At 34.9% G+C, this 18,665-nt stretch overlaps 1 protein-coding gene across 1 annotated transcript in view; it reads left to right on the forward strand.

Moving 5' to 3' along the window:
* LOC149791454 (transient receptor potential cation channel subfamily M member-like 2) overlaps window positions 1-18,665 on the forward strand; it is a 117,073-nt gene that overhangs the window by 43,836 nt on the left and 54,572 nt on the right. Inside the window, exons 13-15 of the mRNA XM_089971361.1 lie at window positions 636-736; window positions 9,421-9,646; window positions 17,324-17,434. Coding sequence (XP_089827487.1) covers window positions 636-736; window positions 9,421-9,646; window positions 17,324-17,434 — 438 coding nt within the window. The remainder of the gene's footprint in view (window positions 1-635; window positions 737-9,420; window positions 9,647-17,323; window positions 17,435-18,665) is intronic.

Genomic DNA, 18,665 nt, shown 5'->3' on the forward strand with positions numbered 1-18,665 from the left:
TCATTAATCAAATAGGAATGCCATTATTAAAATAGAATATTAAAGAACAATTGTATGAGATTTATTTAAAATTCGGTACTGCATTTTCCAAACTCCAAATTAAAATTCGATTATGAAAGAGATTACTGCATATTATTTTCCTTTAGAAAGAAATTGTCTCAGTCTACACTGAAATAAACAACGGTGACACTATATTATAATTTTAAAGCAGTTGACAGAAACTTAAGCTCTTTCAAGCTAAATGGGCAAATGTTAAGTTAGGTTGGTCATTTGGGCGATATGATGGCATACTTAGGCCTTTTAGTCCTTTTAGGTTTTGAAATATCTAGGAAGCATCTGTAATGTAATCTTCAGATAAATGACGTTCATTACTAAAATTCTTTGATAAAGCCCATACAATTATTTTAATTGGTACACTATTTTATTTTCAGCCTTAACCAAATCTGAGTCAAAACTGAGACATAGCATCTAAATAAAGAATGCATTTGTTTTCAATAATACTATGAAAAATGAACCAACTTTGGTGTAGATCTAGAAGATCGATTTCAAACCCCATTATGTTGACAGTTAAAAATTGTAGAATTAATCGAGTACATTAAAAGTGTCTGATCATAACCTCAGCATATATTTTACAGGATAAAATGGCGGCTGCCTTGGTTGCACACGCTTTATTCACCGCCATGTCACGCGAAATTGATGATCGAGAATTACGTGAAGTACTTGATAACAACGGCAGGTAAGATTGATTTTAACATTTACATTTGTCGGAAAGAACAAGGAAACAAGAATAATTAGTTTCCAGAAACATGCATTGCTAATATAAAGTATTAATCGTACACATTTTATTCAATTAATCAACTCTTTATGTTTGGTGAGATTATGAAGAAACTTACCGAAGGATCTGTGTACTCTGATAATACTGATGTCATGCACTGGTTCCCCAATCATCCATCACCAAGAAGGGATTTCGTGTCTGAAGTCTCTGTGAGGTGGTACGAGTCTATGCTCTTAAAAAAGTAACAGAAAAGACTGAAGACAACAAGGTTTGTAAATTTTACCAAATAACTTATTTCCCTAGACTAAAAAGTGAAAAATAAATAAGAGAAAAGATTAGAGTTTTACAAATTAAATCCAAAACTAATCCAAGAATTACAAAAACACATGTCCTATTAATGAAAATATCTAAGTGAATCACAGTTCAAATATTGTCGAAAATCCGTGATGGAAGTCGAAGACGTCTGTAAAATCCTTCAAAGGGCAGTTGTGTCAACAGTCAATTGTTAAATCACAGAAAATATTATTCCAATTTTCTAATTTCGGATAAATTCCAATACATGCCTTTGACCAAGAAGTATTAGAGCACTATTGTATTTCCAGGGAAAATAATCACTTGAAATTTAATAATTTGAAGAAAATAAAAACTCAGACCAAACTGGACACTAAATAAAACAACTTGAAGTCTCAAGTGTTAAGGCCGCACTGCTATAATTGATATCATAATATCAGTTATAAGACTAACTGAAACGCAGAACTAATTCCCGGATGGGTAAAGAGTTCATTGTTCTGGAAAAATGGAAGTTTGTTACATGAAAATTATCACGTAGTCCAGGTATGACCTTGATTTTCTTTATGATTTTTACTCTGAGAAAGAATAAAAAAGGTTTAGCAAAACTGCCACTGATTTTAAAACAAGGTCAGCAACAAGGACATCACTAGACACAATGTCTAAATTATTAGTTGTTTACGTCGATAATAAAATAACACAAAATCAGTCAGGTCAAACAGAACTGAAATCCATTCTGGGAAATATCAAATCCAGTAAACAAAATTGCATTGCAATAGCACGTAAAGGAATTAAAAAAATAAAACATACAAATAAACAAATAAATTAAATATTCATAACACTTCCCCCATAAAAAAGAAAGATTTATATAATAAAGCTTTCCTTTTACCATATGCCAATTATAAATCTGGTTTATAATTTAAAATCATAGGACGAAATCTTATGAATGATACAAAGTATACATGAAATGACACGGGAAAGTGCAGCAGCTATTATATTATCTTTTCCCTGATGTCAATATTATAATTCTGTAACAACAAACTCAACATTAGTAGTCTTTTAATTTTTGTTTTTCATCTTGCCGATGAAGGTAAGGTGGATGTGATCACTAAACACAATAATCGGAGAACAAGATGAACTTCAAAATGTTGTAATGCCAATATCAAAGTCAATCTTTCCTTTCCGATTGTAGAATATTTTATCGGATGCTTGTGTAATTTCTTGGAAAGATATCACACATGATGATCAACACCATTTGTATCTTCTTGAATCAACATTGATCCAAAGCCAACATCACTTGCATCAACATTGACTGCAATTTTGAGCTGCAAGAACTGGTGGACAATTAAGTATGGCTTTTAACTTGACAAAAGCCTCCTTACATTTTTCATACCAATGAAACTGGGATTTGTTGTGAGAGGTTCAGCAATAATGGAAAAGGTGGAACATAATCTCCGACAGTATCCAGCCATGCCCCAAAAATCTCATTAGTTGCTTTTTACTGATGGGCACTAGGAATTCAGAATTAACCTAAGCATTTATAGGTTTCATTTGTCCTTGTCCCATGACATAATTTTAGAAATGTTTTAGAAATGTTACATAAGCACGGCAAAACTCACCTTTGAATAAATTAATTGTCAATCATGCTTCAGTGAGTATGTCAAATAATATTCGAATTTCGATAAATTTTATTTCCAGATGTAGTTTTACGTGATGACATCATCGATGTAAGCATGAAAATTACCTAGTGTAAACAGATAACTGGGTTGGATTTCGGAATTACAACAGAACCCTTTTGATGGTGATACAATGTTCAATAACGAAAGACTTGAATGTGATTAATAAGATTAATATATTCGTGTATATGATCCAAATATTGGATCAATTAACGTAAAACGCACTGACGCAATAATGAAAATACAAATAAATCACCTTACGCAGTACAAGGACATGGGTTGAATGATTCACAGTGATTGCACAACGAAACGATTTATGTTTTACTCAAATAATACAACAAATGTAGTAGTTTACTCATATAGTAAAATGTTGTTCACTCAAATAGTGAAAATATGTAAACAAAAGGGGCAGATATCTAAATTATCTTTACTGTCCCAAATACACACTGAGTTATGAAAACCCAAACATTAGCCCACTGTTAAAATATTATATGTATGGAGTTACACACTCCGTCACCAGAACACTCGGCTACCAATCTTACTGGCCAATCAAACCGTCAGTATTCCAGGTTGGTCAATAAAGCAATGTGCGCCCACCAATCTCGTTCAGCAAAGTCCTATCGCATGTTACTCGATCAGCAACAGCGTTTATTCAGCTCTACGGCTGCTATGGTTGAGCTTCACAGCTGATATGGTCGACTTATATGGTAAGCTATGCCTCTGGCACCACGTCGTCTCCAATCACTACAATAACCCGGATCGCTCCGGTCACTCAGGTCACTCTGGTCACTCGGTTCAGTCCGATCACTCCGACGACTCAGATCACTCTGGTCATTCTGTAATCATTTGCGTCAGCTGAAAATATATCTAACACCGTGCACTATGCATGACATGGGCATCAACAATAAAACGTAATGACGTTATATACGGATAGTTATACAGGTTACATTATCGGTACAATAATTACAAAACAACAAACATATTCAGAAGTAAACCTAACCATACCCGACAAGAATCATACAGTACTAAACGTTTCTTAAAAATTCAGCTTTATATTGCTAATATATATCCCTTGCTACGTCACAAACCAGATTAGAAATTATTTGTATTAGACTACTTAAACCGAAGCTACATAGCAAGCATATAAAAATAAACGTAGTAGTACAATATATATAACTTATAAACAATAAATTAATAATTCACATACCTCTACAGCTGAAGATGTGCAAGTCCTTAGAGTAGACCACTCACTGACAAAACGTTCCGTAATGTGAAGATTTAATCTTACGGTTTGGCATTTATACACAGGCAAATTCGTCATACATTGTATGTGCGCTGGAATCATTCGGTTTTTCCCATTGAAAGCACTTCCCACGAACGGCATAGGATGAACCGAACTCACTATTTCGAAATATTGCACAATATACATAAATCAACCTCTGGTATCGTTTTACACAATAAACGAAACCCGAGTATATGTGTTTAACAAATAAAAGAATATAATTCCATGACATCTAGGCTAGAGGTAATCATGTTTCTAAACGTTGAAAAGAACTTGGCGAACCCTGCATCCCCGAAAACATTACTTTATTTTGATAATGTCCATGTTGAATCACGAATGTTGAAATTTGATTTGCCTTTTCCGTCAATGGAATTTGCCAAATTCCTTTCAGATGGTCAAATTTGGTGACATACTTTGCTTTTCCAATTTTATCAATGCAGTCATCGATTCTTGGTAATGGAAATGAATCTGAATTAGTCACACTGTTCACCCTTCTATAATCAGTCCACATGCGGAAATTTTTGTCTGGTTTCGCAACAAGTATACATGGACAAGAACACTCTCATTTGAAGGAGACTTCTCATTATAATAAGACTTCTCAAAACACGGCAAAGTACTTGATAATAAAATACTCTGGGAATCTCCTGTGTCCTTTAACATTTTAATAGGGATAGGATTGGGGGAATCACCCAAGAGTGATATAGAACCATTCGTCACGAATGGTTCATAGTTTTCCATAATTAAATCAGACTGGGGTTAACTAGACCCAACAAATGTATTTCTTTCAATACATGACCGTGGCCTTGACCTCTTAGATACAAAAGCGTGTGAAATAGGTCTGTCTTGATTTTGTTGCTCTGTTTTCAGTTTGTAGCAATCAGAAATAACGTGTCCTATCTTCTAACAATAGATAGGAAGAGATAAGTGTTGCTGATACTTTTTATCACAAACGTGATTTCTAAATGTTGCGCCTGATTGAAATTTAGGACTTATCTAAATTGAACTGATTTTCTACCAGAAGACTGCTGAGTGTAAGTCTTACTACAAAAGAAATTTCTTAAGCTAAATAATACTCATCAGCAGTACGAGCAGCATTTTCTAAGGTTTCAATCTTATGATCATCCAGATGAGACTTAATGTCAATATGGACACATTTCTTGAACTCTTCAATTAATACAAGTGATCTGAAGTTTTCATAATCTTCATCACCTTTCTCGGCTGAGCACCAAAAAAAGAAGCTGGACAAACTCATGTCGAATTTGCAAGAGAAAAACAGCCGTAATTTGATAGGTGGTGCTCAGCCGAGAAAGGTGATGAAGATTATGAGGAATGCCTGATACTTATCCAGTAGCTTTCCTTGTCAGTGTAATGCATGTTTTTTGAGTAATTAACCAATACTTTGTATTTCTCTTCGATGTATTGAATGCCAGACAGCACGTATGGCATTCTGGTTTGTTTTAAAATAAGAAACATGTGGGTTCTAACTTGGAACGCCGACAATTTTTCTGTAGAAGACCAACATCATGTCTCCTGTGTATTGATTTTGAAGCACAAATGCCGTATGATGTCTCCAGGGAAAAAACAAAGATGCAAAACTTATTGACCAGTTTATTTTGGTAATTCTGTTGATCAATATATTTTAGAAGAAGACGTTGGATAGCATGGATCTGCACTGGCACTTCTAGCAATATCTGCCGCACTGCCATGAATTTCGGCATCCGATGCAATATTAAGAAGCGGTATCCTGTCCAAAGGTACCTGCAGCATTATTACTAAAAATGTCAAGACCAGGTAGACACAAAGCGCATTAGGTTTTATCTCACCTTTCTTTAATTGCATGGGTGATGGTGCACTCCAGAATTTTAACCGGCATATATGTTGCATTTAACATGCAAATTGATCATTCCCGGATAATGCATGATACACTAATGTATCATTCCAATGGAGAGAGTACACTAATCACATCAGGAGTAATTTGTACCAGTTCTGCTGGTGTTCCCGTCAACAATAATTGTAGTTGTGTTTAAATGCTTCAGATAGAAATCATGTCACGGGTATATAAAACACTATATTTATGAGTTCCATAACTCTCAAAAAACTGTCATTAAATCAAAATAGGACCGGGCGCATTTCAAAAGGGCTAACAGTTTGGGTCAGTAGGTGTGATTTTGACTTGCCTAGTGCCTGCATAGTAGTTCGAAGTCATTTCTAAAATGGTATCTTCAGCTACTTTTCTCAAGCACTGTCAAGATCTGTCAATCGACAACAGCAAGCCGGATATAGTCTACTTTATAATACACTTTTACGAAGCTTTTCACTATCCTGGTCCAACCATAATATATCAAAGACGTACATTCGTACCAATGCAAGTGCACATCACTTGTTCTAGTCCCACTGACCCAATTAGAAAATACGTCAGTATGCCATTCACTGCCATAAGCAACACAGTTATGGGAGAGATCTTATTACCTCATTACCACATGAAGGACAGGGTCATTGTGAAGTCAACCTTGACCGATGGGGCCAGGGCATTGACTGTCACTGCAGCTGTGGAGCTAAAAGGACCATATCGCACACTGTGAACTACTGTCCACTGACAAAATGCCCCAATGGACTACAGGCTCTGCATGTTGCTGATGATGACGCTGTTAAATGGATGGGCATGCACTGCATAATAATAATAATAATAATAATAATAATAATAATAATAATAATAATAATATTATTATTATTATTATTATTATTATTAACAATACTACTACTACTACTAATAAATAAATAAATAAATAAATAAATGCATGAATACATAAATAACCCCATTAACTGCAATGCACTAGAAAGTATCCGTTGTTTATGAGTGGGACAAGATTTATTGACAAATAGCGCGCTATCTATTTTTGAGTGGAAGAATTTTGTTTTAAAGAAATGTACTCCAGAAGATTAGTCAGCGATATGAAGCTGGGCCACAATAAAATAAATATTCTATAACTTAAGCTGCCAGTGATTTCTTGATCTATATTGCAAAACCTTATTCACTCAGCTACCAAGGATGTAACATGATACTTGGGTAATACGGTTATTGCATCGAATATGGTCGGGAAATGTTCTTCTGACTGAACTTAAACGCGTAGGAAGGGTCTATTGCGTGTTTTGTGTTAGGAAGGACTCCCATTGTAAAAAACGTTGGAAGATGGACAATGATTTGAGATGATTATACGTTTTGCTTAAAAATGTTAAGTGCAGAAATGGATATTAAATATGTAGATATACAAACTGACAAAAAAAACCCAAACATTTGACAGTGATTAGGTTTGAAGTTAAATATACTTTACAAAACATCTATGTTATAAATAAGCTGTTTTAATCAACGGACACATTAATCAAAGCGTTAATAAGCCGGCAAGATTGAAGTCTATGACTATGTTTCAAATGACAAATTACACTTCTAACTGGTAAATATTTAAATGTTGTTAATGTTGATATGACCACCATGTTCATGACATTGCATGCTTTTAAAGTCCTTTCACAGTTACGCCACGTATTTCGCCAAACTTACATTGATAGAAAAATATAAGTATTTATTGTCATTATATATGCAATATGTCGTACACATGTATTAATCAGTCCCATCATTTACTGATGTTTGGCGTCACTCCTTAGGAACACTTTCGGTAGTAGATAGTTTCTGATTTCTGAAACATTGATGCTAAACATGTCACTGCTGTGCATACAATCCGTATAATCTATTAAGGCCGAGCCAAATCATAATCGAGGTCAGTAGGAGCAATGTTAATAGAAGTAAAGGCTTGCAATGAACAAGTTTTAGTTGATCGAATTACCGACCTAAGGCCGTATAAAAATGTTTAAATAATTTTAGGTGCAATATGCAATCTTTAATTTTTTAGCTCTGTCATATGTTCATAAAAGGAATCACACGATATAGATATTCAGTAGCTAGTGAATAATATTATTTATGATCACTGCAGTGGGATTTAGTAATGTAGGGTAGATTGGTACTCAAACATGAGACTGCGACGCCTCAGTTCGACTTATAATTGTCAGATACTTACTAAAGTGTGACTGTACTATGTGTGCGTATCTTATTTGGTGCTTATCGGAAGCCTAGAATCTCAGATGTATTCCTATCATCGAAACCTTTTAAGCATATAATAGCTGAAACAGTAAGATAAGTTTCATGACCCAAGTATGCCGTGTGGCATTTCAACTCTTGATTATCTCTGTGCCAGGGTTCACCTGGACTTGATACAACCGGAATTTAAATTACAGATGCCAATTAATTATATTTAGATATGCCTGTTTCCAGCATTTCTAAGATTGTTGTGCCAAATATCAGCACAAACCGACTATTGCTTGATAAAGGGATGGCTGTACAACACTTCAGGGTTAATTTTCTTTCGAGCTAATCATTAGTTACTTACTGAGAACCTTTATGTACTTCACTTTTCTATGTGTGTATAATGAATTATGATTATTAATTTTGTTTCAATGACTTCTTTTGAACATCTATAATCTTCTGTTATACGGGTTTTCTAAACCTCTGTTCAAACATGTAAAAATGTATATAAGCATTCATGTTTTGCAACATCTGACCAAACGATGGAAGATAGTTAAAGACCGCGCCAAAACTGAAAAGATACAGACCTGCCAAATGGTAAAGAAATACATGAAACTGGTACATTATTGAATATTACAAAGAGACCAGTTCAGGTCTCATTTTTGGATTTCGTTGTGGCAATTTTCACAACACAAGGTTAAAACTTCAGTCAGGTGTGGGAGCTCAGCCGACCTAGTGACCGTGTGTTTTCAGCTAACAGTTGTTCAAACGGACCCCCAAGTTTATACCAATGTATGTTCTTATCTTTATTAAATAATATCATTGATGCAACTGTGGAAACCTTAATATGAAATATCAACAATTTTGCCCGATATCAATTCATGACAATTTAAAACACAATGCAAGTTATATGGCTTTTTATGTCTTGCTTAGTGTTATTGTGTGACTCTAAATTAGGCACTCATACAATGACCATATTTGCTAAGCAAAAAATAAATAAATAACTATTTAGTTTATATATTAAATTCCATTACTAGTTTGAAGACCCATCCATGACGGTTTTGTAGTTTTGATTTTAATAGCAGGATATATCAAACGTAACGGCGTTAATCCTCTACAATTTGTAGACATAATTTGTTTAATTCTATTTTTTATTAGTAAATCATCACTAGAAATGACATACATCACCACAAAGCTTGGCAGCATTGCGCAAACATTACAGAGTTATCTTAAAGATCACAATCAGATGTCAATAACTTTACATTTGCGACCTTGCAGATAATACCATGATACTGGTTCTACTTGTTCTTTTTACATTTTGCAGAGAGTTTATGACTTTAGCCATAAAAATAGCAAAAGCTTGTTCTAAAGCTGATAAGACGAAAACACAGAATCTGGTAATCCGGAAGATGGAGCAATGGGGTAACGCAACATGCATCGAGATTGCCGTGAAGGCACATAACAAAGAATTTATTTCCCTAAAAGTTTGCCGTGATCTGTTTGACGAGATCTGGATGGGAGGTTTGAAGCAGGACAATAGCATAAAGGCAGTAAGTAAAATTCCTCGTTAACTGCTTATCCTGGAACGCTTAGATGAAACTGAAACTAGGAAGATAATCCATTTGAATTGCCACAAACAGTTGCGTAAGTTCGTATCACTGATAACATACTAAATAGTTAGCATGATATTAATCATGTTGTTGAGAGGCACAAACGGCCACGTATTAAGTTCAAAACAGCAATAATGTGCATCTATTTCTAGCATGCGATGGAAATAATCGTACTTATAGACCACGTTTCTAATGAGGAGGTACGCATTAGAATCAAAATTGTAATTTGATCATATGAAGATATGTTCAACACTGTTAAGAAACACAAACTAAGATGGTATGGTCAAGGCTCACGTTCATCTGGCCCGTCAAAGATAATCCTACAGAACACAGTGAGAGGAAAGCGAAAACGATCCAGAGAGACAAAGGGATAGGATATATCATCTAGGAGTGGACAAGCATAGACTTCGCAATGTCCAAAAAAGCAGCGAATAACAGGGCAAAATGAAGAGATTGCCTGAAAGTCATTAATGGCGCCCCTACGACAAGATAGGTTATGGGATAAATGAAGAAAAAAAAAATATCCCACGTTTCTTCAATGTTGATTCTATTTTATTGTTATTTAGAAAAAATTAATTAATCTCATCCTATTGTTCCAATAGAATGATGTTATTCTCACGAAGCAAATAGTTTAACTTTTATAGGCATATTTATAGTGATCCATAAAGTTCGCTAACGACAATCATTTGATATTGATGTATTTCTCTGGGATATGAAACAGATTGTATCTCGTAAATTTAATTAATAAGCGCACTAGGTCTTCAGCTGAATTGACGTAATCAGTCAAAAATGCACAGATTTTCGGGGAAAATAAAATGTTTGTATTTTTATATGTTTCTTAAAGACATAATTAAACCGGTTCCAGATCCAGTACGTTGCAGAGATCATCGGTACTTTAGCTGAAACAACTACGAATTAGCGGCTGCACTGATTAGCAGTATTTTGTAAATTCCCTCAGACAAGGGTCGTTGATAAGCGGCATTGCAGCTATAACTAATCCAGACAAGCTTTAATTCTCACCACATCCGCGTCGACCGATAATCATAGCACAATACGAAGTATGACTACATTGTGGTACTGCTAGAACATGGGTGAGATGCTTGGTCATTTGTGAATAAGTAGGTGCACATTTATGAGTAGATACATGTATACATTTAATGTCCCATCACTGTCTGCTTGTAGTTATATCCTAAGGGCAAGAACGTTCTTGACATTCTTGATTATCCTACTAGATTTTGAAGTCTTTTATACCTGATCGTTTGCCTGTCAATGACTAGAGCGAATCTGGAGCCCACATCAACTATTACTGACAGTTGCTTCCTTAGTCCATCACGACTAAACATCACCTTACATGCCTCTTCTCATTGCTGGGTTTTGGACGTGCGTAACCCTGATTAAGCAAACCTTCCACTGTCACAAAATTCTTAGTGGACTGTTAAAAGTCTTTTCCTGATAGCCAAATACTCCTTTCAAGTACATTTAACTTTATGTTCCATGTAGTGTCGCTTTTCGATGTGTACGAACTCCTGGTTAAAGTATAGAACATTAGTATATACTTATTACATTTGAGCCATGAGAGCTCGGCGAGAGTTGTAAAGCGCAGATAAGCCGGATATAGAAATAAGAAATCTAACAGTGCAGCTTGATAGAAAGGCACATGGACAATTAACAACTCAAATGCCTAAACAACATATGTAATCTGTTTCAGAAAGTGTCGAATATACGTTTAGAAGGGTGGCTGTCTAGCTATCGTAGGATTATATGTCATTAAGTGCAAACATTTTTATCATCCTTAATAACCAACTCTTTCTTTTGCTTCTTTAGACATAAGTCTTTGTATCTCCCATATATTTCCGACAACTATCGCTCTCCCCAAAGAATTCACTCTACTCAGTTATGAATTTTAAGCCCTATGTAGCTTTTAAGAGTAAGGTTAAAGACTAATCTGACCGATCCTGGAACTTCAGAAACAATTCATCCGCACTTTGGAAAACTTACAAACATTAACTGAATGCGATCGTTAGCAATCAGAGATCAGAGACCCTTAATACCAGTAGGCCATAAAGATATGGACTGAGTTTTTTGCCAGAATGCAGACATGAATAATAAATGCTGCTTGCTATGGTTAAATAAATATAATGCACATTAATTATTTAGTTGAAATAATTAGCTCGTCATTGGAATAACAGTATCAGAATATACAATCCATGATAAATTTTAAAAGAAAACGCCTATAATGGAATATGACTAAGTCTGGATAAACATTTCTAAACCTCAACTGCCCATAAACCATGAAGATATTGTTGACAACATAGACAAGGCAACAATTCAGCACGATTTGATAACGTTATATAAATAAATAAGAACACTTCGTGCGGAAAAAATAAAACACAACCCATCAGGGTGTATGAAATTCAAAAGAAACAGATGATGAGTTTATAAAACAATGAGATGCCACTCCAAGATGAGACAAGGCGGATGAAATACATGTAACAATGAGATAAAATGAGTTGAAGGAGCAAAATAAAAAAAAATTACAAAACGAACTTCTCAGAATAATGACCGGTGTACAAGACACTGTGATGGAAATACTAAATAAAGACACGCCTCTTGCTATGAAACAAAACCTCTCTTTCATTAATTTTGCATAAATATTGTCTACCTAATTACTACTCTAGACTAATAATTAACACAAAGTGCCAGATATACGCTAAATAGTTGAAAAACAAGCCGGGTCTACCTTCGGTGCCTCCAATGCCAATATCTTTAAACGATTGGTTTGAGTAATCTGTCCGATTGGCTTGGCTTTAGGGTCTATCCATAAAGGTAACAGCGTTGTTATCAGGTGGTATGATGTCTATCGTTACCTGCCTCCTTCGTTCGACTGGCTCTCGGGCAGTTTTGTTTCTAGTATTGGCTTAGTAGTTGTTTTGTGTCTTTTGCGTCACGTCCTCATATTTACTCGACATATACTTGTCTGTTCACTAATTGGCATCATCAAAGTTCATCTAAAGCTGCTTTAACACAAACCAGTTGGTGACACTTACTATTAACTTCATCGTCTGTGCACATACAATGTCCATAGATTAACACATTCTCGTTTTTTAGCCTATTCTGGTTAAAGGTTGTGAGTGATCAGTAAGTGAATAAGCAACACGATTATCCAATATAGAAACATCGAATGGAATAGAGATTGCAGCATGCTTCTTTTCATCTAAAGATTTACCCACTATTGTAAACACAGTTGTATTGTAAGTTTCATTGCCATCATAGGATGGCCGTTTTATATAACAAAGCATAATCTATGGAACTGGGTATGGTTCCAGACTGACATGCATGTATTCAAGCTCTCCATTGATTGATTGTATGTGTCACCACTAAAGACGTTTGTTCCATCCAAACCTCCAAATTTAGTGCACATGGCCTCATTTATTTTATCAGTTCCATTGTGAAATGCATCCCATCCAGTGTAGCGTGGCAGACAACACTGCTGTTCCATCAACAGTCTTCGCATCTCATGATTGGCATTACATCTGTTAAATGTCTTGGACGATGGCGAAATGGTACAAAGCTGAAGGAATTCAAAGATACTAACTCCACATCCAGTGGTTCCACTCCGCAGCAAGAAAATACTTTCAGTTTGCTAAAACGTCATTGTATGCTCCCCACTTTAGAAATAATTTTCGCAGGAACTCTCGCATTGACTGCATCTTTGCTCGTAAATAAAAAAAACCCTCTTACGTTGCTGTTATCTTCGGAAATTAAGCTTAGGAGTTATAGAAATATCATCTCTGCACATCGACTGTACCATCCGAGACGATTGTTACATTAACCAAATCGCTAGATGGAGAGTTTACTAGATATGGGTCTACCTACTGACAGTTTTTTCAAACATAGCACTTTGCGAATTTTCCACCAGGCCGTTCGCGGTTTAATATATTAGCCTAAACTAAACACAATAAATGTAATGTAATGAATCATGCCTACATTGCAATAAAATAATATAGATTGATACTACAGCGCGAGAAGCTTAGAGGCATTTATGCAAACTGCATATGAAATGTTTCACTTCTGTACAGTGAATCTAATAGTAGATTAGGCGCTGCAAATAATAGCTGCACATTTGAGCAATTTCCAATACATTAAGTATAAATTGGGGAAAATGAAACTGAAATTGCATGATTTGTATAGGGAATAAGAGCTATAAGTAGTTTACGTACTTTTAACATTTTTAACTTTGAGCGGGAAGTGTTTTACCTTTCACTAAGCGTTAAACAAATGTATTTGTGCAAGCTAATTGATTATTATTAATTATGTAAGTAGATTTTCTGAAGCCCGTGGTCCTAACCTAACCTCTACAACCGTTACGATAAATGTCTATGTAATTCGCGATCGGATCACTCACCAATGGTTCCTTGGATATCGTCGCGAGGTTATTATTATGTCGAAAATCTTCATTAGCCGTGTAATCTGCGTTATCCTGACTGGTGTGCAATTGCTCTTTTTCCATTCTTCAGTGACTGTATAGAACACCTCGGGGCAACATTAATGTCGTGGCATACGTCATCAAGAGGCCTGCTGTGGTTATATAATCAACTGAGAAAACAGCAGCGTTTTATAATATCTGGGAATAGTATATTTCCTCGTTGTTGAATATGTTTTCAATCTATATAAAATAAGTCAGTATCAACTCTGCTTTCGTGCTGGGAAAACACCTTAATAGTCAACAAATTTATATCTCATATCCAGCATGGAAGACATCATATGTGTGCACTGGGGAGCATCTCCATTCTTGTAAATGTTAATGTACCCGGCGAAAGGGTGGCTCATCTGATAGGTTTACATGAATTCTGGACACGAATCTGCTTTTGATGATTGTGTTCATGATAAGGAAATCCGATTTGGCAGGATCAAGGACTAGTCGGCGATACCAAAGCATGCAGTCCGCAGATGCCATCATGGAGCATCTACTGATGATCTTCCGTGCAATCTCTTTCACGTGTGAAATGTCATAGTATTTAGCTTCCGGAGACTGCAGAAGAGCAAAACAGTTTGTTCTTTTATACCGGACGATGGCTTCTGCGACAGTTAAAGCTTTTAAGATGTTTTGTCCAACAAATAGCCTCAAAAATCAATCGATCCCATTTACGCATATTTCCGGGGGTGGGGTGAATGGGTGGTGGTGCTATTGGGTAACTGCCAAACTACCCGACGACGTTTTGGATTATACTCAAAACCGATCTCGACAAATCGGGTCAAACTGTTATTGGACAGTAAGCCATTAATTGCCACGCGTATTAGCTCGTGTGCGGAAAACTAACAGGATAACACACGGTCGTGTCGACGCTGACGACATTGTTCGCGTCTTACTTGGCGTATCGGGATCGCGTATTATATTACAGAACAAGTTTTGAAGTAAATTTCCAATAATTGATTCGATGCTTGAAGTGCAATGCTAACTACTCGTAAGTCGATGAATTATTGATGATACCACCCTTGCCTCAAGTATAATTAGCACCATGTTGTGCAATTCTTATTGAAACTCTTTTACGCGGCAACACTCGCTACTTTTCTGCATATGTGGCATTGAGTAAGGTGGCATTGAGTAAGGAGTTGATAGATTATGTAGACCCTTATACAGAATTCCAGTCATTCTCTAGAATCACCTGCATGAACTGGTAACACTTATTGTAATCAATGCATTCTAAACACTGTTACACTGTTTGCTGATAACAAATTATTGTACAAAGTTCTTTCTTGAAGTATAGACATTTGTTGCAAATAATAGTACAATACTCAGTATGTAGCTGAATGAAGCAAGTATGAAACGTAACTCCGTTCTGTAGATGAAACTTTTGTCTTCTTTAGGATCCGGAGATATAAAAAAAAAATCCTTTAGTGAGATATAGTTTACATCTCACGAACATTTTCAGAATTTGTCTTCAAAAGCAAATGCCATGAATGTATTAAAATAAGTCATTTTCGAATTCGTGCCTTGATAAAGCATGCATCAGATCATTTTTTAATCTTTAATGTATACTTTCGTAATACAGATTGTGAATTCATGTTTTATGACCGGTACATTTCAAATGGTCTAGATTTTCTATGGAATATAAAGTTGTAACGTTTCTTTTCCAGCACTTTTCCACAATTCGTATAATAAATATTAAATATTGTCTTCTTTACTGACAAGGACCTGTCATCTTAACCACAAAGATGCAAATCTTCTGTGAAATAGAGATGCAAACGCCAAAGATAGAAGAAACTAAAAATTGTTTTGATCACCTCATCGCATCGACTGCATTAAATAAAATTTGACTCCGTTAACAGAATGAATACGGCGTTGTATCCATTATGTACAGTTCAACAATAATTAACAGTTTGATGTATGTGTCCCGTAATATGAAGCAGTTTTAATGTTAGACAAATGAGGTTCATGAACCATACTGATAAGAAAGAATTGATCAGCAAAATAAAAAAACTATTCAAGATTTGTTCTAAAAGCATATTCTATCAACATAACAAGCAATTTATTTTACAAACACATATGTCGTAAACAATTCAGGCCTACCTATAGTAGTTGTACACGTATCATCCATGTGAATTATCTAATGCCCACTTGAGGCTTTTGAACGGTTTATTTAATTGTTTCAAGAAAAGATATTTGTACCGTAAAGAATAAAATATATACCAAATATTGACCAAATGGTACGCGATAGGTGCGTTTATATTCATCTGTGAAATATTGAATGTAGTATGTGTGCATCTGTAACAACGTAATTATGCTTTTAGACAGAAGGTTTCTGAAAGACTCAGACCTGAACATTTATACTAATGCTTATTGTAACTAATCCGTTCGCTTGACAAGCGTTTCATGAATCATAAAATATTAGACACATAGAAATTTGTTTGCTCATTTGGTGGATAAGTTTGGTACGCATTGGTGGCACATATTTTAAAAGCATTAAAGATCTACATGTATAACTAAACAAGTGTTTCGTGAATCTGTGTGCATTATATATTTTCCACTTGAACAAGTATTGTGTACCACGGTCCAGTTCATGTGTAGAAAGTCAATTTTTGTAGATAAATCCATGTTTTTGTTCTACGATTTGCCTGCTCTAACATTTTCAACTTTGACATTTTGAAACATTGTTTTAACACAGTGAAGAAATAAACTTCAGAGTTCAGCAAACGAGAATTGATATTAGCATTCGTATGGAGTCTTTGTAACTCTAATAGTTTTCTAAAACGTAAAATGAATTGAAATAAAAGTTAGTGATCTGCAATGGGAGCATACGGCTTTCATAATCTCAGACTTAAAATCTTCAACAAATCATTCAAATTATGCACTAGTACTATCCGTCTAGTCCTATAATAATGTTAAGGTCAACGGAATGCCATATTTTAATTTTTCACTCAAAAAGAAATTTTCCGGTTGTTTCATTAGATGAACCCAATGACCATCCATTCCTATAACATCTCTGAAAACAAACTATGTTCTTGATTTTAATGTGATGTTTTTAGAGCATTAGAACATATGTGTATTGCAAGCGGTGAATTATTTGGGGACACTTATGATTTACAATTACTCCAATAAAATTACTCCATTTTCAGCTACTGGTATATATGGCAATTCCACCTTTGATCCCACTATTCGCACGTTTTGAGAAACTAGAGAATGATCAGCAGAATTCAAGTAATGATGAAACCAAAAGTCATGCAAAGGTAAACTTCCTGCTGTTATATTAATAATTTCTATATTTGTTTCACGTTGGCGTGAGTATTGAATCTGCAGCATAACCTGACTCATAATCATCCAACATAAGATAATTTCGTTACATCCTATATATATATATATATATATATATATATATATATATATATATATATATATATATATATATATATATATATATATATATATATATATATATATATTAAAGACATTCAATGAATTTAATTGCCAACATCATTCACGGGAAGTACCATACTGAATTGCCCATCAGATCTTTGACTCATAATACCATGCATGATTTTGACTTGCAGCATTTTGCATCTTTTATAGCATTCATTAACCCTGACAGTATCTTCTACAAACTTTGTTTATTATAACACACATATGCATCGCTATATTTCAGAGTCTTTGAATTCATTTTTCTGAACTTTCCACAGTGTCGTTTACAGTAATTTTCATACATGATTACCCACCCAGTTTACTTTATATTTACAACGGAACTGTAATAAGGGTAATATAATATAAATCTGATACGGTCTGACGTTTTATATTGATCAGTCCTTGAATAAGTTTAATTTTCAACATTTCTCAACAGCATTTGTGATGCTGATCCTCCTAACTTGGAAAGATTTAAATTAATATTAACCGGTATCTTTTTGATGGGAGCTTAATTGCTATTGACCTTTAATGCATAGTGTCATTATTGACAGGTCCTACTGCCCGTGGCTTCCTAATCTCCTTAAGTGTTAGTCACATCATACAAATTCTTATTCTGTTAAGTTTATGTGGCGTGGAACATTTTATTAATTAGACTTATGAAGTCAATGCCATCATTTGGGTCAAACAAAGTTTACTGTGAAGCAGACGTGTCAACTAGCTGTAACAAGTAGTCATTTGATGTTGTCTTTTTTAGGCTTTCACATTTCTATCACTGGCCACATATTGACCACTTAGTGCCAGATGATTTTAAATCCTATAGCTGTCAGCTCCTACGGGGCTGCATAATGAAAGATTACATGTTAATGTGTGCATATTGCAATGCAAGGCTTAAGTACCAAAATCAGATTGATAATACTTACTTCAATGCTCTAGTTCATACTTTGTTTGAATTATATTTGACAATGTTAATATTTTATTGATATTCATTAATTGATAGTTGTATTTGACTTCGGAAATCAGGTGCATGGTAGGATATGACATTGTCCTTATATAAGTCATTGG

The sequence above is a fragment of the Sinohyriopsis cumingii genome, chromosome 9, assembly GCF_028554795.1.
Source record: "Sinohyriopsis cumingii isolate HCF-2022 chromosome 9, ASM2855479v2, whole genome shotgun sequence".
Classification (NCBI taxonomy): Eukaryota; Metazoa; Mollusca; class Bivalvia; order Unionida; family Unionidae; genus Sinohyriopsis; species Sinohyriopsis cumingii.